The sequence below is a fragment of the Pogona vitticeps genome, chromosome 8 (assembly GCF_051106095.1).
Source record: "Pogona vitticeps strain Pit_001003342236 chromosome 8, PviZW2.1, whole genome shotgun sequence".
NCBI classification, from domain to species: Eukaryota; Metazoa; Chordata; class Lepidosauria; order Squamata; family Agamidae; genus Pogona; species Pogona vitticeps.
In genome coordinates, this window is record NC_135790.1 from 1,833,470 (window position 1) to 1,858,679 (window position 25,210).

At 48.5% G+C, this 25,210-nt stretch overlaps 2 protein-coding genes across 2 annotated transcripts; one reads left to right on the forward strand and one right to left on the reverse strand.

The window, feature by feature from the left end:
• Positions 1 to 5,539: 5,539 nt before the first annotated feature.
• Positions 5,540 to 9,108, reverse strand: LOC110072114 (surfactant protein C). The gene is made up of 5 exons (XM_020780175.3): positions 8,993 to 9,108; positions 8,380 to 8,523; positions 7,654 to 7,794; positions 6,403 to 6,513; positions 5,540 to 6,017 (listed from the first exon to the last, which is right to left on the reverse strand). Exons 1-5 carry the CDS (start codon positions 9,056 to 9,058, stop codon positions 5,883 to 5,885), a joined length of 597 nt encoding a protein of 198 aa, XP_020635834.3. The 5' UTR covers positions 9,059 to 9,108; the 3' UTR covers positions 5,540 to 5,882.
• A 2,889-nt stretch (positions 9,109 to 11,997) lies between these two features.
• On the forward strand, positions 11,998 to 25,210 carry LGI3 (leucine rich repeat LGI family member 3). Its single transcript, XM_020780176.3, has 8 exons — positions 11,998 to 12,578; positions 17,206 to 17,277; positions 18,371 to 18,442; positions 19,087 to 19,158; positions 19,643 to 19,714; positions 20,479 to 20,648; positions 21,673 to 21,837; positions 22,997 to 25,210. Exons 1-8 carry the CDS (start codon positions 12,364 to 12,366, stop codon positions 23,812 to 23,814), a joined length of 1,656 nt encoding a protein of 551 aa, XP_020635835.3. The 5' UTR covers positions 11,998 to 12,363; the 3' UTR covers positions 23,815 to 25,210.

Sequence of the window (25,210 nt, forward strand, 5' to 3'; positions counted from 1 at the left end):
CTGGGGCCTAGAAAAGTGGTGAAACTTGGTGGGCTGCCGTTTCTCCTGGCCGAGAGCCTGCTGGCTGGGTACCAAACTTTCTTTGTGCCTTCTGGTTCCTCCACTCTGTCGCCTGCCTCTTTCAGGACCACTTCGCCTCCAGAAGTGGTTGGCCCAAGACCTGGCCATCAAGACCCCTCTGAAGACTCTCATCCCCAAGAATTCAAGCCTTGTTGGACAGAGAAATGTAAACATTGGTCTCTTGAGAAGCCAGTCCAGGCACTTGTGATGTCCTGGCATGCTTTTTTTTTTTCTAATGAGTGTCCACTTGGACTAGAGAAGGATCCTTTTCCTGTCTTGTGTTGAAGTTGGTTGTACAAGCTTGCAGCCTTTGTCTCTAGATGTTAACTAACAATCCTGAAGTCTCAACATTTGTTCATTTTTGGACATCTCTGTTGTTCCCCTACCCCCAGGGTCTACATTTCAGAAGAGTCCTGCAAGGCTCCAAAACTTGTGTGTTTTTGATCCTTTAGCATCCTGATAAAGGCATTATTTTACCCATCTTGAACTATATTATTACTGTTTTTTTTTCCAATTTTATTATATTGTTTTTATTTTATCTATTATTGTTAACCGCCCAGAGTAGACTTGGGTCTAGATGGGCTGGGTATACATTTAATAAATAAAATAAATAAATTAGGTAGCCCTGGTTTTGGATTTTGAAAAAAAAAAAAGGACCAGCCTGGTTTTCTCCTCCCTCCTCCACTTTCTTCCCCTTTGAAAACCAGTCTTCCATCACACCGACTGGGTGGGTAGGAAGAGGAAGGAACAAAGGAGTCGGTTATTTTAGCAGTTCTTTTGTTATTCTCAATGAATAGCTCAGCAGAGATGTCGGCAAACTAGACCCAGCCAGAATCAGCAGGTTTCTGCAGTCAAGTCAACTCTCTGTGTCGTCTGTTAGGAACCGAGGAGGCCCTTCGGAGTAGTTCCTCTGCTGTTTTTGGTTGCCAACACCCAGGATCACACAGCTAGTATGAACCAGAGAGGTCTTTCCTGAGCTCTGCCAGCTTGGAAACATACTGTCCAAATGCCTCACTCTGTCCATTGGTCGGGCCGGCCGGGCTGACTCATCCTGGTTGCCTGAACTGTCCTTTTTAAGTTCAGTTTGCATACTTCCCCTTATAAGTAAACAGGACGTGCAGGCATTCCATGATACCCATTCCTTGTCTTTGAATTATTTTTTATCACAAAATTTACCATGAACATTTTGTCATAATTGTATAATTATCAGTGATCACACAGACCTTTTGTGTCCCACTGATATACTTTCCTCTAACTAGTTGCGCTGGCCACGTGATCATGGAAACTGTCTTCGGACAAAACATTCGCTCTACGGCTTGGAAACGGAGATGAGCACCGTGCCCTAGAGTCGGACACGACTGGACAAATTGTCAAGGGGAACCTTTACCTTTACTAACTAAGCAAGATCTCTATATATACATATATATTTACAACAGACCTCCGGTTCCACTCATTCTTCCCCTTTCTCTACCATGCATTTTTTTTTCAACCTACAGACATTGCCCCAACTTTTCTGAACTGTTGGGTAGCTCAGCGGCTTAGGCCTCTGGCTACAGAGCCAGAGGTTGGGGGTTCGATCCCCCATTTTGGCCTCCTTGACAGAGGCTGGTCTGGATGATCCAGAAGGTCCCTCCCAGCTCTGCAGTTCTAAGATGACGATGACGACCACCATGATGATCTCTTAATCAGTTCCTAGGCTATACATTTGAGGTGAAACCATAGCGGTTCAACTCCCACTGTGTCCTAGTTTCCTTGCGGTTTCTTCACCTCCTCCCGAGCCTCTCCTTGACTTTTTGATGGGCATCTTGCAAGCAGCCCTTCTACGCCGCCCAAAATGAAACTACAAGTAGGTAAGCAAATTCTGGGGGTGCTGAAGGGCCATTTTCTCAAACACTTGCAGAGCGGAGGCATAGTGTTTGCTTTCCAAGACTTGCCAAGCTTCTTAAGAGGTGTGCTTTTTTTGGTCTCCGTGTGCTTTTTCTCGAGGCAATCAACGCTCGCCAGCCCTTCAGTGGTGCCAGTTTGGGGCCTGAAATGTCCTCCTTGGTTTGGCTGTTGAGTGGCGGTAGCTCTCGAGGAGGTCCTTTGTCAAAGTGAGGATTCTTAGGAAACAGTGTAAAAATTCCTTCAGCCCATTCTCTCCCCTTTCCCACAAAGGTCACACAACAGCATGAAACGGTGCATTGCGCAATCTGCCTTTTACAGCTGAGGAGATGGCGCAAGAGTGCCCGCCATAGAAGGGCAGCCGCGGGTGACTGGGAGTTCACAGTTCCAACAATGAACAGATTGTTCTTCCGCGTAGCCAAGATGGAGAGGAGTGCGCTGTATCATGTTGCTAAAATAGGCTGGGCTGATGCTGACGTGGTGTGGCCACCATGCTGCCGGCAGCATTTCCACATTGACAGCTCCAATTCCTCTAGGTCAGGCCTGGAAGAGCGGTGGTCCTCCGGCGTTTGCTGGGCTCATCAGCCCCAACCACCAATAGCTGGGGAGGATGGGAGTTGTTTCAGAGTAGGTCCAGTTTGATACATGATAGCCCCTGAAGAAGAAGAAGAAGAAAAATCCAAATCCCTAATTATTATTATGGGTCAAAATCATTGGAAACCAACAGAAAGTTGCCTTTAAGAATAACGCATAGGACGATACACTGAAGCCTACCATTTTTAATTTCTGCATGTTTTTAAATGTAATATATTAACTTAAATTTAATTCTCACTTTAATTATGTGTTATTTTATGTTATAGCCACTGTTGTAAACCACATAGAGTGACCGTGGGTCAGATGAGTGGCACAGAAAGTCAAACAAACAAACAAACAAACAAACAAACAAACAAACAAACAAACAAACAAACAAACAAACATGCATGCCGTCTCAGGACTCCTTTCCCCAGTGGGCTTAACGGAGGGTTGCAAGGGCAGGTCCCAATTGGTAGAAATCCATGAGATCCGACTTTCTGTCTTGCCTCCTTGCCTAATTTAAGATTTGAGTAAAGGCTACATAGGTGTCACCATCTGACGCAATGCCACTGGAAGTGCCCGGGCTCCATCGGGCCCCATCCTTGCCTTTGTAGCTTGTTGAGGTCCACAGGATTCCCTGCTCTGGTGCCCTCCCACAAACCACAGTGGAGATGTCTAGGTTCCTCATCCAACTACAAAGCCCAGTATCCCCTAAGATGGGGACCAAGAATCCAGCGGACAAAGCCGAAGCCAGTGGAAGGGGAGGGTCGTTCTTCTCCCACCGTGAGTACCTCTTTGCTTTTGGGATCTTTATGATCGCTGTGAAGGTGGTCTGAGGACTTGCCACAAAGGACCTGTAGCTCTTCTCACCTTCAGAACAAGATGCCCCGCAGAGCTGTTGGGATGTGAGACCCGGACGTTCGGGGAAGAGGGTTGAGATAATCAGCTGGGGCTTTGAAGTGAGAAATGGAGAGGGGAGGGGAGTGAGCTGAAATAGGGGGCTTGCCATCTTTGGCCGGGAGTTGGGATGTTGTTCCCTGGGGCAGGCCAGTCCCGCCTCTTGGCTTCCCCCTATGCTCTGCTGGTACTTTCGGATGGCGAGCAAAAGGGACTCCTCTCTTTCCCCCAAATTTTAGCCTGGTGGTGCCGCCTGAAGAACCTCTCGAGGCAGCGGAGGGCAAATAACAGCCCAATTGACAGGTCCCTGCTGGCCCCCAGGCTGGATAGCTCAAAGGTTGCAGAGCCCGAGGTTGGGAGTTCAATGCTCCCATTGGGCCTCCTTGACAGGGGCTGGACTGGATGACCTGTAGGGTCCCTCCCGGCTCTGCGGTTCTGAAATGAGGAGGAGGATAACCCCTATATCAGTCCTACCTTGAAAAGGAGAACCAGGGACACTCAGCATTTTGTTGGTCAGCTTATGAAAGCCTGCGCCTACATGGCCTTCCCAGGGGCGCTTGTCAAGAAAACAGTTTCCGTTGTGAACATGCTAGAGATTGTTTCAGCCCATAGGCTGCAGTGGGAAGGGTTCTCCTCCGTTTCATCCCATGTAACTGAGAATCCGCCCTCTGTGGCAGGTTAACTGTGAGCGAGTTCAGGCAGCGATCGCTGCTCGGTGTCGTGAATTATGCATGCGGCCTGGATCTTCCCTTTGTCAGCAATGTAATGTGCAGGTGCCTCGTGCCCTTGCTGTTCCTTGGTAGGTCAGTTTTTTATTATTATTTTCTCCAAGATCACAAGGTGGGCGGTGGGCGGGAGGAGGTCTTTTAGGCCCCACCGTGTAGCCAAACTGCAGTTGCCCCTCTGAGGATTGCAAAGTGCCGGAATAACTCTTATGCCTTCGTCCTTCTGAACCCAGGGCTTGATTTCTTAAACCTAGGAGGCGCTGGGGGAGAGCTAAGTGGATAGCCTGGACTGCCGTAAAGAGGAGCAAGTGGATCCTAGAGCAAATCAAGCCTGAACTTTCTCAGGAGGCAAAAATGTTGACACTGAGACGGCCCTACTTTGGGCACATCCTGAGGAGGCAGGAAGTTCTGGAAAAAATAATGCTGGGGAAGTTGAAAGCAGCAGGAAAAGAGGAGGACCAAATACGAAATGGGCTGACTCCCTCAAGGAAGCCACAAGCTGGAGTTTACAAGAGCAGAGCAGGAACTGTTGAGGGGCTGTGCCTTTGTTCTGGGTTTTAGACTTTACAAGTGTGTGTGTGTAAAGCAGACGTATGCAAGCACATATATACTGCCCAGTAGTGAGCACATGTGTGTTGCTCTGCATGGAGCAGTGGACTCAAGGACATCCGCCTGCCTGCCCCTCTGTTCAGTCCTTCACTCCTCCCTTTCCGGCACACATGAGGCATTGTGTCATTTGCAGTGAGGCAGGGAGAGGAGCACCAGGACCATGACTCGGGAGACTTCTGGCAGCAGTGGCACAGAACCCAGGAGGGAAATAAACTCCCCCACCTCAGCCCTTGCCTGCCTCGTCTGACATCACCAGGGCCCGCTCCCTCATCTCAGGTGTTCAGCCACAAACCTCGGTGACCAGGGTGTGGCAATCCTGCTCCCAAGACACCGTGAGATGCTAGCAGGGGAGGCACAGGGAATGACTGGCCTTAAGTCACCACAATGTTGTGATGAGGGGGCAAAAGACAAGGGAGAAAGGCTTACGATAGCTCCTATAGTGCCCCCACCGAGGGCTTCCCTCTGGCATCTTCTGCACCCACAACATCCTGAAATGACGTTGTTATTGATGCAACATCTTGTATCAATAAGGAGGCATTTATTTCCTCCTAACTCATATTCAGATTTAGGCTAAATATCGGGGGGGGGGACTTCCTAACTGTTAGAGCAGTATGATAATGGAGCCCATGACTTCGGGAGATCGCGAGCGCTCCAATGCTGGAGGCGTTCAAGAGAAAACTGGACTATCATCTGTCAGATCTGCTTTGATTTGGGTTCCAGCGTTGAGTGGGCGGGTCAGACTCCATGACCTTAGAGGTCCCTTCCAGATCCATTATTCTATGATTCTGCTCTCTCTGTGCACGTTCTTTATTATAGATTGAAAAAAAGATGGTTTGCAAAGCCAAAATAAAACATAGACAGGCAAATCAGTACAAAATGTATGGCACAAATTATCCCCAATTTGTATCATCAGCAAATGAGTGTGAAAATACAGCAACGTTAAAAATGATGCATATGTCAGTTCACCCTAACAAAGGCATAATCTCTGGAGTCTGGCTTTTCTCTTGGGCATCGTAATGGCTGCACGCCAATCTGCCACCTGAAAGTTTTTGCTGGCGGATCTGTCCGATTTTGTTCGTAGGCACTGAGCGCGTTGGCCCAGCTTGTCCGGACGACCCGTCTCCTCTTCTGTCCTCAAGCCCAGTAGATGGGAACGCTGCTGCAGAGGATGTTAATTGTCGTGCCCAGGAGGGAACGGTCAGCCAGCAGCTTGGAGGATTCCTCCCTGTCCTCTTTGTCTGGTTTGAGGGAAGGCGTGAGTGGCTTTGGCTGCAAGAACAGGAGAACAGAGGCATCCTCAGAAAGCAACCAACCCTTTCCTCACCCATCACTTCGACCCAGGAGCACCTCCTTCCCACCGTCATCCACACAGACTCTTCCCACAGATGGCTATTATTCAGGACTGTCTTTGCTAGGGATGGCCTTGGAAGGCTGGGTTTAAGCCACCCCCTTCCATCTGCCATGGGATCCACACACTACAACCATTGCCCCCATAGCAGCCTCTTGAACAGCCTTGGAAAGGGGAACATGCAGCACCGAGCCAGAAACCGAGATTCCATATCATTGGCTCTTTGTCGCTTGGGTCAGAACACAAAGTTAGACAGAATGTCATCAGAGCAAAGCTTCTGTGCACCCAGGTCTCTTCCTAACTCACCTGGACATGTTGGAAGGTTTGGACAACAGCATCCAGGCTTTGGAGGTTCTCCTTGTTGATTCTGGTGATGTAGCAAGACTGGCCTGACCAGGTTCGGTAGCCTATCAGGAGCTGTGGAAAGGCGGAAACCCCGGGGAACATATTAAATTCTTGGCAAAAGGAGTCAGAACACAACCTCTGGACCCAACAGCACATCACATGTTAAATTCTCTCTCTCCTATCCCTCAAAAGGGTATCTTGAGAAGGACGATTCTTGGCTATCTTCTCAAAGCCTTCAGCCTGATCATCTTTTCCAATGGACATCCCTTCTAAAGTCCATTCTCTCTCTGTCTCTGTCTCTCTCTCTCTGTCTGTCTGTCTCTCTCTCTCTCTCTCTCTGTACATTTAGACCATTCTTCACCCAATGAAGGTGACTCAGATGGGTTGAATTACAGCTCCATCATCCAGAGCTAGCCAGTGGCTCATGATCATGCTGGCAAAGAAAGACTGATGCTGGGGACCAACCTTTCTGGAGCCACACAGGTTGTGGAAGGCTGGTTTAGATTTTTTTTTAAAAAAGAAAAAAGAAAAAAACCAGTTATGTGTGTGTATGTGAGAGAATCATCATCATCATCAACTTAGAACTGCAGAACTGGAAGGGACCCCATTAAGCCTTTGCCAAGAAGGCACTGTGGGGGAATTGAACCCCCAACTTCTGGCTCTGTAGTCAGACACCTAAACCGCTGGGCTATCCAGCAGTTCTTCTGCTGAAAAGGGAGAAGAGGACCTAATGATGGTCACAAGGACAAGCAATCTTTACTCTGCGAAGCTGATCTCATCTGGACACTTGGAGAAATCATTTTTCCTGGACTCTTTTGCACAGTCACCCTGGCTGGGTTGGAGGACCAAGAGTAACCAAGAGTTCCTAGAGGGAGACTGAGCAAAAAAACCCCACAATTGTTATGCCTTGGTTTTTTTTATGCATCAGATGGGAATAACTTGCCGGCCTCGTCTCCCCAATCAGCAATTTGAGTTGTTGAGGGAATGACAGAGGCAGAAGGTTGACAAATGCTGTGCAAACCGAGAAGTGTGGTATAAATCAATTAAATGCCTTTTCTTTAACCCTGAGGATTAGAAGCCTAGAGGAAAGAACTGAGAACCATTGTGTGCTGGTTTCTCCACGCCAAGCAAGTAGGCTTTGGGAAAGCCATGTGAAGCAGGAACCCTAGGGATTTCCTTTCGAGGCTGTGAAGAGAGGGAAGCAAGTCTTACGTTGTTGAAGTCGTAGACCACGGTGGCCGATGCATTGGCATGAAGGTTGACGTGGAAGGTGGCCAGCCGTTCCTTTCTGCTCATGGAAAGGTGTTGGGAGGAGCCTTCCCCATCTAAACCTTGAATGGTCATTTGGAGGACCTAGATGGTGAAAAGAAGACCTTGGCATGAAACCAAAGGAACCTGGGGATCCAGTCAAGATCTACAAGAAAAAAGCTGGCACGCTTGTAACCCAGGCATTCCTCAGCGACTCCAGCTCTGTTTTGCCTTCCTTTAGAAATTGTGGCACCTCAGGTGGTGACTATTGATGACTATGGGTCATCGCAACCACTTTTCCTCACCAACGGCTCTTGCGTTTAGCGTCCTTTCTCTCTTGATGGCTCACTGCAAGATAAACACCAGTTTGCCTCATTTTGAAACGGGCACAAACAGTGAGACCTGACCTCTGGAACGTTTGCATACACAGACTGTTCATTTATTCAAACGCAAAAGGATCAAATGAATACATACTTTAAAAAATTCTTTTAAAACTTTAATAAATCAGATAATGCTGTGTAGTGGAAAGGGACCTGGCCAGCCAGAGAACATCAAGGGTCAAATTGGAAAGGCCAGATGGGTCAGATCCAGCCCACTGGCTGAAGGTTCCAGACTAAGACGTTGCATTGCTTTTTGAGGTCATCTACCCCGGCAGACGTGCATTCTCAGGTGGCATGATGCAGCACTTACTGTCTCCGTGTGCTTCTGTGTGATATGCAGCCCCATCAGCAGGAAGCCAAGAACGATTAAGACAATCACCACCACCACCACCACGATGATCAAGGGCTTCTTGCAAGGCAGGCCAGGCAGGAGCCGGGGCGACGCGGTGTAAACCTGCAGCAACAGAGAATAACAGAACGGGATGCTTATCATGATGTTGAGAGCATCGATTTCTCTCAGTGGAACAGGTAGATGAACCAAGAGTGTGACTTGGTATAAGGCAGATCCTTATTCTGCTCTGTTCCTTACAGGCTACCTTTCTATGTGCAGGGTCAGAATGTTTGAACAGAGGACCACCCCTGCTTCAGATTAGTCCTCACTGACACGCCAACATCCAGACATTGCCGCCCCACCTCAGTGGAATTCTGAGATGTTGCTTTTGGACTACAAGTCCCAGTATCCCCTTGCCAACCATTCTGGCTAGTGGGTTCTGGGACCTGCAGCCCATAAAAAGGAACATTTGTAAGTTCTGCACCTCAGTGAAAACTACGGCCATCCCTTGCTGTCTCTCTTTCTGCTAATAACCCCACCCTGGATGATTCCTTCCAAGCAAAAGATCTTTCCCAGGAGAAGAGGGACTCACCGGCGGTGCCTCATTCATCAGGATTTCTTTGCTGCTGATCTCCACTTTGTGATAGGTCTCCTCCATGGCCACTCTCCTGCCTGTCCCTCCTCAGGTTTCAGGTGTTCCCTGGTAAGAGAGACCCATCATCTTTATATAGAGTGGTCCCACTCCATGCAAAATCACTTTAGGCAAAATTGTTGGCCAGCACCCAGGTCTTCGGCTTTCACGTAGAGCTTGAGATAAGTGCCACTTGGGTTTGAGCCCATCAAGAGCCCCAGAACAAGTTTGTTCATGAGGAGAAGGACCTCTCAGGAGACAAGTACCACCTCTTGTTCTTTCGAAAGCCTTGAACCTTGAGGTTGTCTCATTCAAGACACCTTTGCGTCAGTAGAGCACCAACGCTCCTGAGAGGTTCAGATCAAGAATGGGGAAACCTGGCTTTGACCACGGATCCTGAGAGGCCCTTGCAAAACAGGGAGTGCCCGCGGATGCTATGAGAGCGAAGAGTCGAACAGCCTCAAAGAGGCCTCATTCCATGGGGATGGTGGAAAGGCAGCTGGTTCCTTGGACGGCAAATGGTTTCATTACTTTGAACCCAAGGGCGCAAAATAGGTTTCAGCTCCTAAGATGGGAAAGCAAGACCCAATCTCCTTCGTTTAGTTGAGGCGCCATCCACCAGGCTGTGCTTCTGAAGCGGACGGGAGGCCCAGGTCCCCCAAACTGTGTTAGGACTTCAGGGTCTTGTTTGCAAATGAACTCACAGAAAAAGGGTTGACGTTGAGGCCAAGGATCCTGAAGGTCCTTTCGGAGTTGCACGCAAAAGCTCGCCACCCCTGACTTCAAGGCAGGGCCTTTTCTTCCGACGCTTCCTTAGATGTTTAGCTGCAGAGCCGGCTTCTGCGGGGTTGACGCACCCATGGAATGGAGAAGGAGGGTAGCTGTGAGAATAAGATGGGGGAGAAGCTCATGTAGGCTTCCTCTAGAGTGCATTTAGTAAGGATGAGGGCATTCCACAGTCTATTTGCAGGATAAGCACCCGGTTTCTTTTGTTTTATCAGGAGGAAGACTAGAGACCCACCCAACCCTCTCAATATAACCAGAAATGTTGGCAAATGTTCGAGTCCCAAGTCTCTTTGGTACCAAGTCCTGAGTCCCAAGCACCAAGTCCCTATTAAAAACCAACTCCCCCCCCCCCGAGAAAAAAAGGGACCAATGAGTCGTTTCTGTGTTGTGAGTTGAGTCCGAATCATTGGGGGGGGGGAAGCCCGACTTGACTCGCCAGTGTGGCTTAAGTCCAACTTGACCGAGAGTCCCGCGACTCAAGTTCCCATCCCTGAATAAAACAACATGTTCCTTCTCCATCTGCGACATCTCTGTCCTCCCAGGGCAGCTTAGAAAAATCAACTTTTTGGGCTATGTATTCTCAGAATACCCTCCCTCACCACGGTCAGACACCTTTTGGGCTGGGGGATTCTGGGTGTTGTAGTCCAAAAGCGCCCTCCTTCTCCCCAGGTCTGTTATGGTCTGTGCACTGAGATGCTTCGATCTCACGGTCTGCTAAAGGAAGCAAAGCAGTGGAAATGACTTAGAGAGAAGATGGCTGTCCATCCGGACCACCTCTGGACCGTCTCTGTGCACTGTCAGCCTGAGAGCTGAAATGTCCGGCAGTGCCTCTCCATCAAAAAGCCTCCCCCCTCTGCTGGTATTTTTCTTCTCCTGCCGGGAGAGACCCTGTTTGGGCCAGGCTGGGGAGTGTTTGTGTACGGCTCGGCTCGGCTCTGGGCTGCCAAGAATGGCTCACAAACACCATCAGGCCACCTTCTCCTCACACTTTGCCCTTTGTTGTCTGGGGCACAGCTGGGCCGGGGACAAAGGGCGCTTGTGGCCGTGCCACACGCAGCTCTCGCTGGCCGGCTCGTGTGCCAGGAATGATCAAACAACGTGAGCGCCCTGGGATCTGCAACTTGAGCCTGTGGGAAAGTCTCAATGGCAGGACACAGAGGGGAAGAAGGAGAGAACTCTTGAAATGAGAGCACCTACGGTGGTCTGTACAGTTAACAATACGGAGGGTCTCAGGGTGTGGGGGGCCAGCATTCCAAGCTGGAGAAAACAAGCAATGCAGAGTCTTAGACCCTGTTGAATTTACACAACAAAGCCACCAGAAAAGAACCTAACTTAGAAAGTGGGTCTGTACTCTCTCCAGCATCCCAGACATATCTATATGGTGGGGGAAAGTCTGGAAAATTCATAGCCAGCATTCAGCAGGTTCAGCCCCATAATCTAAAGAATTAGGGCCCAGAATCCTATGACCCCTGGAAATGCTGCTGGATTTTGATGGAATTTGATGCTTTTGAATTGTGGTGCTGGAGGAGAGTCTTGAGAGTCCCCTGGACTGCAAGGAGAACAAACCTATCCATTCTAAAGGAAATCAACCCTGAGTGCTCACTGGAAGGGCAGATCCTGAAGCTGAGGCTCCAATACTTTGGCCATCTCATGAGAAGAGAAGACTCCCTGGAAAAGACCCCGATGTTGGGAAAGTGTGAAGGCAAGAGGAGAAGGGGATGAAAGAGGACGAGATGGTTGGGCATGGTCATTGATGCAACCAACATGAATTTGACCCAACTCCGGGAGGCCGTGGAAGACAGGAGGGCCCGGCGTGCTCTGGTCCATGGGGTCATGAAGAATTGGACATGACTTAACGACTAATCAAAAACAATGCCTGGAATGCCTCCATGGTGTCGCCTCTGAATGTTGCATCCTCAAGATCTGGTAGGATAATGCTAAGGAGTCCTAAGATAGTGTTTTACTTCACTGGCACCTTAAAAAGCCCAGGCACTGCAAGACACTGCTTGGATTGTCTGCACAGGTATTGTTGGGGGATGGGGTGCGGGCGGATGTAGTACAAATCATTCCAGCTGAGTTAAGGGAGCAAAGGTTTAACCTCTAGGGAGGAAAATCTGCTCAGCTGCCACAGGCAGCCTGCCTTTTGTTTGGTCCCCCCCCCCAGGCTTTGCTGAGCGACAGCCTCGCCTCCTTCGCCTTGCTCTCGTGACTACCCTGTCACTCAGCATCGCTGGGTGCTTGCGCTCCTTCTCGGTGTCTCTGCTTCTCTCTGCCTTTCCCTCCCACCCACACACCAGGCAGGAAGAGGGCCGCTTTCTGCAGGGCTGAATTCTCGAGCAGCAGGAGCCAGCGCCGTTCCTGGCTTTAGCAGCGACCTGGAAAACACAACACTTCAGACGCAGCTGTGGAGGAGGAAGGAGACCGGCCGAAGGGGCATCTTCCTCCGAGGGACCTACAGCAGCTGCGGGTCCTCCCAGAGGCATCTCTGCCCGGACGACTCGGAAGGAAGGGCTGTTTTTCAACGGCGGAGAAACCAGGGAGAGGCCATGGCCGGACTGCAGCAAGGGGACAAAGTTTTCCCCAAGGGACGGGTTCTTCTCCTCGGCTTGCTGGGCCTGGCCTGCATGTGGTCACCGGCTGCCTGCCGAAGACCCCCCAGGCCTCCCCCTTGCCCACCGAGCTGCTCCTGCACCCGAGATACGGCCTTCTGCGTGGACTCCAAGGCGATTCCTAAGAATCTGCCCCGAGATGTCATCTCCCTGTGAGTGCCAAACGTGAGATTACCTGCTCCTGTCTATCTATCTATCTATCTATCTATCTATCTATCTATCTATCTATCTATCTATCTATCTATCTATCTATCTATCTATCTATCTATCTATCTATCTATCTATCTATCTATCTATCTATCTATCTATCTATCTATCTATCTATCTATCTATCTATCTATCTATCTATCTATCTATCTATCTATCTATCTATCTATCTATCTGTCTGTCTGTCTGTCTGTCTGTCTGTCTGTGATGATTGCTAGGAAACGGTTGTCAGGGAGGAAAGCAAGGCAATACATTGATCCAGAGGTGGAGCTAGTTAGGGTGCAAATGGAGACTGCACATTGTCAAAGCTGGAGAAATGGGGTTGAACTGGGGGGGGAGGAGCTCAGAACAGCAGCAAAGGAGTGTAAGATCAGAGTGTCGAAGCTGCACTAACCTGGAACTCCCATGGGAAAGGAAGCTGGTTTTCTGGAGTTAGTTACACTGCCGCTGATAGGAACTCCAGTGTTTTAAATGGGTGGGCCATCAAGAGTGACAGGTGGAGCAAAGCGAACATTGCCCGCAGCCCTTCATTTACTGAACCCGCTAAACTGCCACATTCCATTCAATATCATTAACATGAGTATTACCATCTTACAGTCTTGCCTGTATGTCACGTCACCTCTTGTTGTTGTTGTTGCTGCTGCTGCTGCTGCTCTTGTTGTTAAGGTTGATGAAGTAGTTACAATACACGTGTCTCTTTGCAAAGGTTGTAGACTGAACATTGCACCTGATCAGCTATAAAGTGTTTCAGGGAGGAAACGTTTTGTGGCAGACACAAGGACTGCCCCCCCCCCGGTATCATTTTCACAGTTGGGATGAGCGCTAAATCCATGTGCTTTGTAACATCTCAATAAGCAGGGTGAGTTTTCCATGAATGCTAAGAGTTGATTTGGCTGCGTTGAGGATTGTGGTAGTGATGATGATGATGATGCTTGTGTTACCTTTAAAGACTCCTGGTGCATCAACACGGGATCTGAGATGAGTGCCCCCCAAATAACACTGGACTCGTGTAAAGTTTTGATAAATGTTTGCAGGGAATGTGGAAATAAGGGTTGCATTTTCTCAAGTAACACATGGAAGGACCAATTCCAAGAGTTGATTCAATATCCCCCCCACCCCTGTATACTTTTGATTGATCCTTCCTCAGAGGGCTCATTCATTCATTCATTGATTCATGCATTCATTCATTCAAAACTTTTAAATTCTTGCTTACATAGGAGTCTCATTCCAGTTTGTCCTGATCGTTTCAGAGGGGGCTTAGCTCAACCACACCTTGTCTTGGGGTGAGTTCCCCCCACCCATGAGAAATAAGCAGTGCCTCGCTTGACCCCAGGGACAGGCAGAGGGTTCCAAGTGAGAAGTTCATATGTAAAGTTTTTTTGGGGAGTGGGGAAAGGCCATATTTTGGTATTTTGTTTAGGCTCAGACATGCCGCATATGGGGGAAAGAAAGAATTCATGACACTTCCCCCTTTTCTTGATGCTGGGAAGCTGAACTGAGTGAGGATGATGACTTGAATGTGTGTAACAACATGGTTCCAAAGCCTACATAGGGAACCAGCTGTTTAAGGAGCATTGAGTCCTGTGAATCCAGAGGGGAGAGGGCATGAGGTGGAGGACTGGGGGTGGCAAAGGGGGTATAGTATGTGGTGGTTGCTTCTATCACCTTCCATGCTTTCTTCTTTATTTACTTTACTTTACTTTATTGGTCGATTGCTTAATACCATAGGTCATCGCAATATATCAATGACAGCATCAAATAAATATGATATGATTTCTTCAAAGCAGTGGCTTCCACAGCCTTGACTGCTAACTAGGAAGACATCAACGGGTGAGTCTACTCTCACACAGAAACCACACGTCCCTAACCTGGCAGCGCCCATATATGCTGGAGCTCGCAATCCCTCAGCCAGCAAAACGTCTGGATTTGGGGTCCTTAAAAAGTGTTCCTGCTGCTTTTCATCTTTCCTATCAGGCACCTTCACAGGTCTCTCAGGATCACGGCTGTGTGCCCCATGGCTGGCATTCAATCCTACCAGTCACGCCATACCCAGTAGAGCTCAAGAGAACCTCTGGTTGGGGATAGTTGAGATCAGCCTTGCAGGGACAGATGGGGAATGTTATCTTTTTAAATTCCCAGCTTCCAGAATTCTGGCATTCAGATGATTTCTGGAGTTGTAGTCCAGGAAAGAAGCTTCTCCAAGCTGTGGTCTGTGTTCCTTCTCTGTGGCTGCTCCCAGACTTTGGAACTCCCTCCCACTGGAGGCCAGGCTGGTCCCCTCTTTACTGTCTTTCCGCAAACAAAGAAATACCTTTCTCTTCAGGCAAACTTTCCTGCCTTTTAAATGGCTTGTTATACCTTACTGCTTTCAATGTGTTTTGGTGTTGCTGTTGCTTACTTTTTAAAAGTATGGTGTTTGATCCTTTTTTAGTATTTCGGTAGCTTTAAATACTAACATACTTTTAATGGCGTAAGCTGTCTTGGGTCCTTCTGAAAGAGAAAGGCAGGATAAAAATATTTTACATAAGATGAAAAATAAGAAATAAATATTGTTCACAGCCCCTGGACCAGCTGAAGGTGGTCATACCCCCCTCTGGAGCAATAGTAGCATGGGATCTCATCCCATAATGAGTGGGTGGAGAGGAGAACAGGGAAGGCTTTCTCCCAGGATGTAGAATTCTTTTTAAAGAAACCGACTGGCTAGATGTTTTCGGTGTTTCAGAAGCTGGAGTGAACCACTCACTCACCAAAGACTTGGTGTCAAATTTGGAAAAAGCCCCCCACCCCTGGCCGTGACTATTCGTTCGTTTTAAACATCCCGTTGGCTCCATCGCATTCCGGTTGGGGAATTCTGGAACATGGCCTGGCCTTTCCCAGTTCTTTCTGCTCCTGAGCCAGGGCTGACACCTGCATTGATTTGTTTAAGTGGTTTCTGGGTCCCTTTCCAAGTAGACTTTGTTAATCACAACAAAAAGGAAATCTCTGAATGCATCCTCTTTGCCAAAGCACGGTGTGGTGGTCCTACTTCTTCCCTTCCCGCCAGTTCAAATGGATGAACAACAGAAAAGAGAGAGAGAGAGATTAAGCAGGGAGAAACCCCAGGATGGTGGAACATGGCCTGATTTGAGGGGGCCGTCTTATGCACACGGCTAAATAAATAGCAACCACTCTTTCTCGGCTTCCACCATGTAATAGTCAATGATGCAGCTAGTGTAGTATTGAATCTTGCAGATTTATAGAAATGGGCCGTGACTGGTCTCACAAACACTAATTTTTCTCCCCAAGACTAGCTCGGTAGCAAAATCATCATCATCACTAACATCAGCAACAGTTGCAGCAGGAAAATCCTCACCTCTGTAACTTTTTTTGCTTTCCACACTGTCGTGCTCAATGCACAAAGATGACCCAGGAGATGGTTTACACCCAGAGAAAAGGTTCTGGAGTCCAGCTGGTGGCCAAATTCATGATTTTAGGAGTTCTGCAGGGAAAGCTTTCGGTGGGAGCAAGGAAGGGATTGGCGGACCTGTCAAAAGGTCGTGGGTAGCCAATAAGTTTTAGACTCTTTTTCTCTATGGGAGCGAACACGGCTCAGGAAAACACCGGAGACGGGCAGAGAGGATCACCTGATTCCCTACCACTAGACCAAGCAGAAGAGGGTGAGTTGGTGGGTAAGCAGAAAACCAAAGGATGAAACTGCAGTTTCGAAACAGAACGGAACAAGACCCAGGCTGGAGCAGACACTATCCCAGGGGCCTCTGGGCAGGATGCAACTCTGCAGGTTCTTCTTGATTGAAACAGCTGTCATTCAGGCAGAGGGGAATCAGGACCACTCCAAAGGAGACTGCTGATGACACTTGTTTTCTTGGGAATGTTGAGCATGCCCTGGGTTTTAGCCTTGATGTGAGCTCTCCAAGGTCCTGAATCTGGGCAGATGGGTACAGTTCAGCACCTTGGAGAGCAACATCAACAGGTGCATTAGGCGGAAGGCCCTCCAATCATGCCTTGTCCAAATAAGGGCTGACCCACCCTAGGCAGGTCCCCATTGGGGATTCTGCTCCTCGATCCCTGTTTGGGCCTGTGATGGGGAAATGCAAATGGCAGGGGCAGCTGCAGAGCTGGGGGGGGGCCTCTGTTTTTCTTTTTCTTTTTTCTCTTCCTTTTTTCCAGCTGCCTGAAGAAAGCCCCTCTTGGTGCCTAAGGTGGTCCCTGGGAAGGGAGTATGAGAGAGATCTGCAAAGGGTAACAGGCACAGGGAGCGACCAGACAGCGGCACAGCTCACGTTTTGGACGGATGGTGGCATGGCCCCATTCCAGCTATGCAATGTGCAGGAAATCTGACCTTGATCCATGTCCAGCTGGGACATCAGTTTGACCAGGAGTTCATTTTAGCCTTTAGTGACAATTCTCTGTGGGTCTACATTTTTGCATTTGTCAAGCTATTCCATGCAACCTCTGAATGTTTACGGGACCCAAGACTAAGGACTTTGCAGGCAGATTTTGTGTGAGATTCAAATGCCTTTGTCTGCCAGGGCGTCTCTAAGCATCTCTCTTTTCCATCTCTTTTCCCTGCAGGACCCTGATAAACGCAGGCTTCAGCGAAATCAAAGAAGCTGCCTTCGCTCATCTCCCCTTTCTGCAGTTTCTGTACGTCTGCCCGTCTGCCCGGTTCTGTGGTTTGAACTGCCTCTACATTTGGGGAGGGGGTGCTGTTTTCTGTTCATTCTTGCTGCAGTTTTAACTCTTTGAGCTTTAGCATCATTAGATCATCAACGGGGGCCTAAATCCCATGTTGCATGGGTGTAGCATCTTCCCCCCCCCTGCAGCTGTTGGTACTGCCCTAAAACTGGGGTCTTTAGGGCTAGGTTTGGGAGAGCACTGAAGACAGAAGGGGAACACTATTTCCATCTCCATGGGATGCCACTGTTCCAGCAGAAGTCTGGGAACAGACACCACCCAAAGTTTTAAACAGTGAATTTAGGGTTTATGTTTAGTTCCCTATTTTCAAGACAAAAGGTGTGACATGCGTGTTATAAATAAATAAATGGGTAGCTCTGGTGCCTGGCGTACATTCACCTGACTGAAGTGTTTTACAGATCTTCTCCATTCTTTCTTCCCCCTCAATGTGCTCTGAAGCCTCACATCCAGATTTGACCTTTAGTTTGGTAATTTCAACCGCAATGCAGTTCCTAAAGCAGGCGATGCTATGAGCTGATCTGGCTACATTAAAACAAAAATTCGCTCCCATGGAAATCACCTCGTAAGGAGGCTTGCACTGTGGGACTGAACCAGAACTCCTTGCCAGCCCTCTGCTCCTTTGCAGGTTAAGATAGATCTACATAAGAGCAACTTGCTAAGTTGTGTCCTCTTTTTCTCCGGAGTGCAGCTGAGAGCAAAAGAGTCATGTGGCATTGGAGAAGCAAAATACCTGCTACAACTCTTCGCTCCTTGTCATCTAGAGAGGAGATGTCTCAAGGCAATGAGCCAAGGCACTCATTGGAAAAGAAATGACCCATTAAAACAGATCAGAAGGAAATTAGAAGTTTTTTCCTCCCTACAAATACATCAAACAGCAGGGCCTCGAGGGTAGGAATGAAGTCATGGCCCTGGACATATTAAACTAGATTGTTCTGAGATTCACAATACTTGCCAGTTTCCCTGCTCATGGATCCTAAGACATGGGTCCTATTTATTCATTGGTTTTATTTATTTAAATTTGTTTTTGTCTTATTCTTTCCAGCTTGCTGAATTCCAACAAGTTTTCCTTGATCGGGGACAATGCGTTCACGGGACTCTCCCACCTGCAGTACTTGTATGGATCCCTGATCAACTTTCTTGGGTCTTCCGCCAGGGTGCAGAAGGCAGGGATTAAAGGAGACAGTTGTGGGGGCGGCGGAGTAGGTGGTGGGGCTGCATGCAGGACTGGCTGGTGAACGATTATTTGAAGGCAGCTGGAGGAACGGAGAGGGAATGAGCATAGAGGCGTGTGCAGCTGGTTTTTTTATTTGACTTTTATCTCGAAGCAGGGCTGGCCCAACTGTTAGTTGGTGGGAACATTTGTCCTTCGATCTCATGAAACATCTTCTCCAGATGGTACAGCTTTCCTCCTGGACATTGGGGGGCTCTGGAAGGCAAAAGAAAACAATAAAGAAAAGGATCTCTCCAAAACTCTTGGATGTTGGTCATCTGAGGAAGAGGGAGAGAAGGGGAAGGAAATAAGTCTCAGATGCAATGGGAAGGGTGAGAGACGCATGGCCAGGGATGTGCCAGATTTGGCCCCAGGACTGCCACATCTGTCCAGAAGTGATGGAGTTTGGGCAGGCAGCCCTCTCCCTTGGGCTGAGGGCTGTGATTATTGATAGACGCAAAGGGTTTCCTCGATTCCCACAAAGCAAGAAGGGGTTTCCTGAAACAGCACCCTCAACCTGTAACACGTATGTCTCTCTTTGCCTGCAGGTTCATAGAGAACAATGACATCCAGGCTCTGTCGAAAAACACCTTCCGTGGGCTCAAGTCCCTGACGCACCTGTGAGTTACTTCTTGCCCAGAACTTCTCCCGCACTCCTCCCAAGCCTGGCTAAAGTGTCCCTCGTAGGCGCCTCACACTCAGAGATAAGTGATGCCCACCCAGTAAGTGGGAATCCTTGCATCTTGGGAAGACCCCCTTAGTTTTCAGTGCGTCTCGGCCTAGTGAGGACAAGCACCCACTCTGCTGCCGCCCGGCCAAAACAAGGACCAAATCTGCATTAGGGATGTCAAAAGCGGCTTGTCTAGTTATCACGTGCGAGAAGGAGGACTCATCTTCACTTGTGAGATGGCGGGATCATTTCTGCTGGTTGCAAGCAGAGTTTTTGCTTCTGAAAGAATGATATATTTTTTGTACCAAATACCTAAATATCGGCATGTTGTAGTTCCCCCACCACCACCACCTTGTGAGTGGTTCTTTCAGTTTGCAAACCAAAGGAGGAGGTCGTTCAGCAGAGTCCAACTCCCTGTTCTTCATCTCTTTCAGCTCCTTGGCTAACAACAATCTACGGACGTTGCCCAGAGATCTTTTGAAGCCCTTGGAAATCCTGAGCGACTTGTAAGCCTCGTTCTTCCCTGGGTGCCAGGAAGGCATCTTCTTGTTCCTTGTCTTTAAACTCTGAATTTGAGACTCCCTGGGGAACCCCATCCACCCAGGGGTTTTCACTACGGCATTCCACAGATTTCCCCCGTCACCAGAATGGACAGGCCCGAGGTTGCAGCTAAAGAACGTCTCTGATCTGAGGTGTTCACATAAAGCTTGACTTGCTGCAGCCATTTGGAAGTTGCCGGGGCCTGCCTTGGTTGTTTGCCCATTATAGCCCGGCTGAGACGGGCCCCGGTCTCCTCAATGAGCCGTGGCAAATTGACCCATAGGATTCTGGAAGGGGGTTATCCAGAAAGGTGAGCTAAACTAAATGGCTCTGCTGAAGTCAAAGCATTGAGATCCATCAATGAAAATAGTGAATTTAACTTCAGGGCAGTGGAAGAGATCAATCCCTTGTACAATGTCTGTACTGAAATGCAGAGAAAGGGGTTGGGAGTTCGATCCCCCCCCCTCTGGGCCTCCTTAGCAAGGGCTGGACTGGATGATCCGTTGGGTCCCTTCCAGCTCGGCAGTTCTAAGACGAAGATGTAGATTAGCCGGTGTATGGGCTGCATATCAGCCCTGCCTCAAAGGCTCTCCCCGTCTTTCTGTCTCTGAGCCATGCTTTCCCTTACCTGGGCCACCCAGACTTCCAAGAGCCAAGAGCCGAGGGCTGCTCCCCTTTGTCTTCACTGCCGGGAGGGAGGGTGATTGCCCCAGCCTTGCCTTTCCAACAGGGACCTCCGGGGCAATTCGCTGACCTGCGACTGCAACATCAAGTGGCTGGTGGAGTGGATGGAGAGCACCAACACAAGTGTCCCTGCCGTCTTCTGTGGAAGCCCCCCTCAGTACCAAGGCCAGAAGATCCGGGAACTGCCGCTCAAGGATTTTGACTGCGTCACCACAGGTAGGCAAGCACTCAGCTGGCGCTTGGACCTCTTTCTTGGAAATGGAATGGGGCACAGAAAGACATACAGAGGCACAACTCTGATTTGCTTGGATTTCAAAAATTTCCTTTTCCTTTTTCTCCTCTTTCCTTCTTTCTTTAATTGTTTTTAAAGAGCAAATTCTAATCCACAGAGCTTTGAGAGTTTTTTTGACCAATAGCTCCCATGCTCAGGGTAGAACAGACAAGTCAGCACAGGGATCTGTGCTCCTAACGCCTGAATCTGTAGGAGCAAAATAAATAAATAAATAAATAAATAAATAAATAAATAAATAAATAAATAAATAAATAAATAAATAAATAAATAAATAAATCCCTGTTACTGCATTTGTGGCAATTCATCTGCAGTAAGCATCTGTTTTGAGAGCCAGTGTAGTGTACAGTGGGGCCCTCTGATCTGCAGGAATCAGTATCCACTGATTTATTAATCCACAGTCAGAAAATATTGAAAATATTAAAAGAAAAATCCCCAAAGTTTCTATTTTTAACAATGTCATGAGAGGGAGCCAGAGACTCTGTTAGGTAGAGCATCCCTTATTATAATAGTGTTTGCTGTAATCCATGTTTTTCAATTCCCTGTAGATATTGGGGGAGGGGTTTCCTCCTTAGTTGACAGAACATCAACTAGGATTCAGCAACCCTGGGCTTACATCCCCCCTCAGCCACGGAAACTCATGGGGGAATATCAAGAGTAAAACCCTTCCTGAAATAGCTGACATACCTTGGAAACGCTGCGCGGGTGGCCATAAGACGGAACTCAAACATCTGCTTGCTCCAAAACATCACAAGATGCATGGAATCAGGAATTGGGGGGGGGGGGTTGATGTTAAATCCTTTGCCTTTAAGCACCTGTTCCTCCCCAACTTTGTGAGTGTACAGTAGGACCCCCTCATCTGCGGGAATCAGTATCCGCTGATTTACTTATCCATGGTTTGGGAATATTGGTTTGGATGCACAGTGTTCTTTTCCTTCTTCCCCCTGCCAGACTTTGTGGTGCATCAAGTCTTGCCTTTCCAGTCGGTGTCGGCCGAGCCCTTCCTCTACGCCAGCGACCTCTACGTGGCCTTGGCCCAGCCAAGTTCCAGCAGCTGCACCATCCTGAAGTGGGACTACGTGGAGCGCAAGTTGAGGGACTTTGACCGGATTCCCGGTAAGGAGCATGGGTGGTACAGCTACGTGTGGTGGGGCAAGGAGGGAAATGGGGCTGGCTGAGTGAAAAGAGAGGTTCGAGAAGTTAGATCCAAAAGGCATTCTCAGAGTTCACAAAGAGAAATGCTTATGACATTTCAGCATGCATTTGTTACATGCACTTCCTCTTGACGCTGAAATAAACAAGTCACTGACTCCATGTGGCTTTGTGGGAGCCCCAGACCTTACTTTTTTTACCAGAGAAAGCCAGAGATGAGAAGAGCTACAGGTCTCCTATGACAAGGGGAAGACACTCTGCACATGCTCAGTCCCTCCATGTATTTAGACCTTTGGGTAGAGTGGGCAGCACATAAATAAATAAAAAATAAATTAATTTATTGTCTTGCCAAGTCGAGACAGCAGCCAAAGGTTGATTAGGATTCTGATCCCTGTCTTATAGATGGGAAAACCAAGACAGAAAGTGAGCAACTCACCTAAGGCCAATTAGGGTGTCAAAGGTGAGGTGTGGGCCAGAGTTTTCTCGGGGTTTTTTTTATAAGCCAGATCGCTAAACTGCATTGCTAACACTTTAGATTAGGGCAGTGAACTGATTTTCCTGAAAGCCCCTGGAGGTAGTGATTTAGCTTTTACATAGGTCACAGGGCCCTGTGGGAGGGTCTGATCTCAAAAACAAATGTTTCATAAAACATGGAAATTATTGTTTGATGTTTATTACAATCGAATTTGTTGTTGTTGTTTTTTTACAAAGATTGTTTTAAAACTAATATGAAACAGACAGCTTGGCCTTCCCCCTGCTTCCACTGCCCCATAACGGCAAAGAGACTCTGGGTGTTTTGACTTTAGCCCAGCCTTCTCCAGATGGATGGGATAACAGTTCCATCATCCCCAGTGTCTGGATAGGACAGCCCTTGTAGTTCCAGACCTCAGGGAGTGCCAAAAGATTGGAGAAGGTTATTTTTAAAGACTTCCCAGCACCACATTTATGTGACTTGTGAAAACCTCTGAAGTGTTTTATAAAAGAACCCAATCAGAACTGGATAGCTATGTGAGTTCAGGTTGACACATAATATATTTTCCCTAGACTAGGATGCAACAGAAATCAAGGGATTGCTGTCCTCTCTTTTTGGTCTTTGACGATGCTCTCCTTGGCTCTCTTCCAGCTCATTCGGCTGTCTATTGCAAACCGATCGTGGCTGAGTCCCAGCTGTACATCGTGGTGGCCCAGCTCTTCGGAGGCTCCTACATTTACCGCTGGGACACCAACATCCACAAGTTCATCAAGATCCAAGACATCGACAGCCAGAAGATCCGGAAGCCCAACGACATCGAAGCCTTCCAGATCGAGGGCGAGTGGTTCTTCGTCATCGCCGACAGCTCCAAAGCCGGATCCACCAGCCTCTACCGCTGGAACCAGAATGGCTTCTATTCCCACCAAGACCTCCATTCTTGGCACCGGGACACTGACGTGGAGTACGTGGAGATGGACGGCAAGCCACGGCTGATCATCTCCAGCAGCTCTCAGGCACCCATCATCTACCAGTGGAACCGGGTGCAGAAGCAGTTTGTCCACCTGGGGGACGTGGCGGAGGTGATGGACGTCCAGATGGTGAAGCACTTCCGGATCAAGAGGGACAACTACCTGTGCCTCAGCCGCTACATCGGCGACTCCAAGGTGGTCAAATGGGAAGGCCAACGTTTCACGGAGGTGCAGACTTTGCCTTCCCGAGGGTCCATGGTCATGGAGCCTTTCCGGGTCTCCCAGCGCCAGTACATGGCCCTGGGAAGTGACTTCTCTTTCACACACATCTACCTGTGGGACGAAGAGAAGCAGAAGTTTGTGAAGTTCCAGGAACTCTCCGTCCAAGCTCCACGAGCTTTCCGCCCCATCCCGTTAGAGGGCATGAATATCTTGCTAGCGCCCAGCTTCAAGGGGAACACCTTGGTTTACAAGCATATTATAGTAGACCTCAGCTTGTAGGTGGGTGGTCAGCTGCCCTGCCTTGTGCACACACCCCCATGCCTGTTTGTCCACTGGAGGTGCCTCCTACGTAGGTCGAATGGCACCTGCACAGTGTAATCCCTTGGAGCACAGCTGCTTACTCACGCTCCACCCAATCCCCTCCTCCTGGATGTCCACCCCTACTTACTAAGAAAGGGTTGATCTGGGCCCTTGAATGATGCACACGCTTCTACACAGTACAGAAAGGTCCTCACAGGCACTCACTCACCCTCCTCTGTTGACTTAGATGTGTACGCAGCCACACACTCCTGGATTTCATGTCATATAGACATCATTCCTGGGATGAAACACATGAATCTTGTGGCCAAAAATTGAGCAGCAGAAAACTGCATGCACAAATACGCAGGCACACCAAGAGTCAACACTTGGGAAAAGTTCTGGTTGTTACTATTTCTGGACTTCCCGGATCTACCGCTCAGCATGGCTAGCCACTTTGGGGGAAAGTCGAGCCTTCCACCAAACACGCCAGCCTTCCTGTCAAGCCCATGAACATGATGACTGACGAAGTTCTGAAAGATAGCTTTTGCAGACTCTGCTTCTGGAAGCGCTTGGATACTTGCACAAATGATGTCTTTTGGGGCACCCGCTATGTCGAAATGTTGTGCGGCATTTCATCGTTCGCAAAAGTTTTCTTGAGGGCATCCAAAGCGGACCAGCACATCTCCTGTTCCATATTGATGTACACACGAGGAACTCTGACCAAAGAATCTGCCACCTGGGTCTGATTCAGGTGCTGGTCTTGTGTGGCCAGGTTCACGAGGGGCCACATTATCAGGTTGTGCGCATGCCTTCTTCAGCTTGAGTGCTATGCGAACACTTCCAACATTAAAAAGGATACTGGCCTAGATGTTTACTACCGCTTGTCGGCTCCCTTTGACAAGGCACTTTGTTGACACTGGAAGCAAGTCATCCTTCTATCTCTCCCATCATATCTCTTTAGTTTTGTTCACAAAACCAGCCTTTGGGGGGCTGGAAGGAAGAGCTATGTCCCAACACTGGGGCTGACCTTCCTCACTTCAGTATGCCTTCGTTGACCCTTCTAATTAATGCCATTTTCCCAGCAAGCCTTTTAAAATGCATAATTTAATTTGTGCTCAACAGTTTTGGCCTATTTTTTTTAAATTGTCAACGCACTCACTCAGTAGCACCTAACCAATAAGACATTTTAGCACCAATTGAAACATGGCAGACTCTTTATTGCATCTGCTGCCAGGTAAGCCCCAGTGTGAACTTATTTCTGTGTCAATGTGACTAATAGTCTAGCCAGGCTGAAATCCTATATATACTTAACTACAAGGAAATCAATAACTTGTAAAGGTGCTGCTACTCAATAAAGGAAATATTTCATTCACAA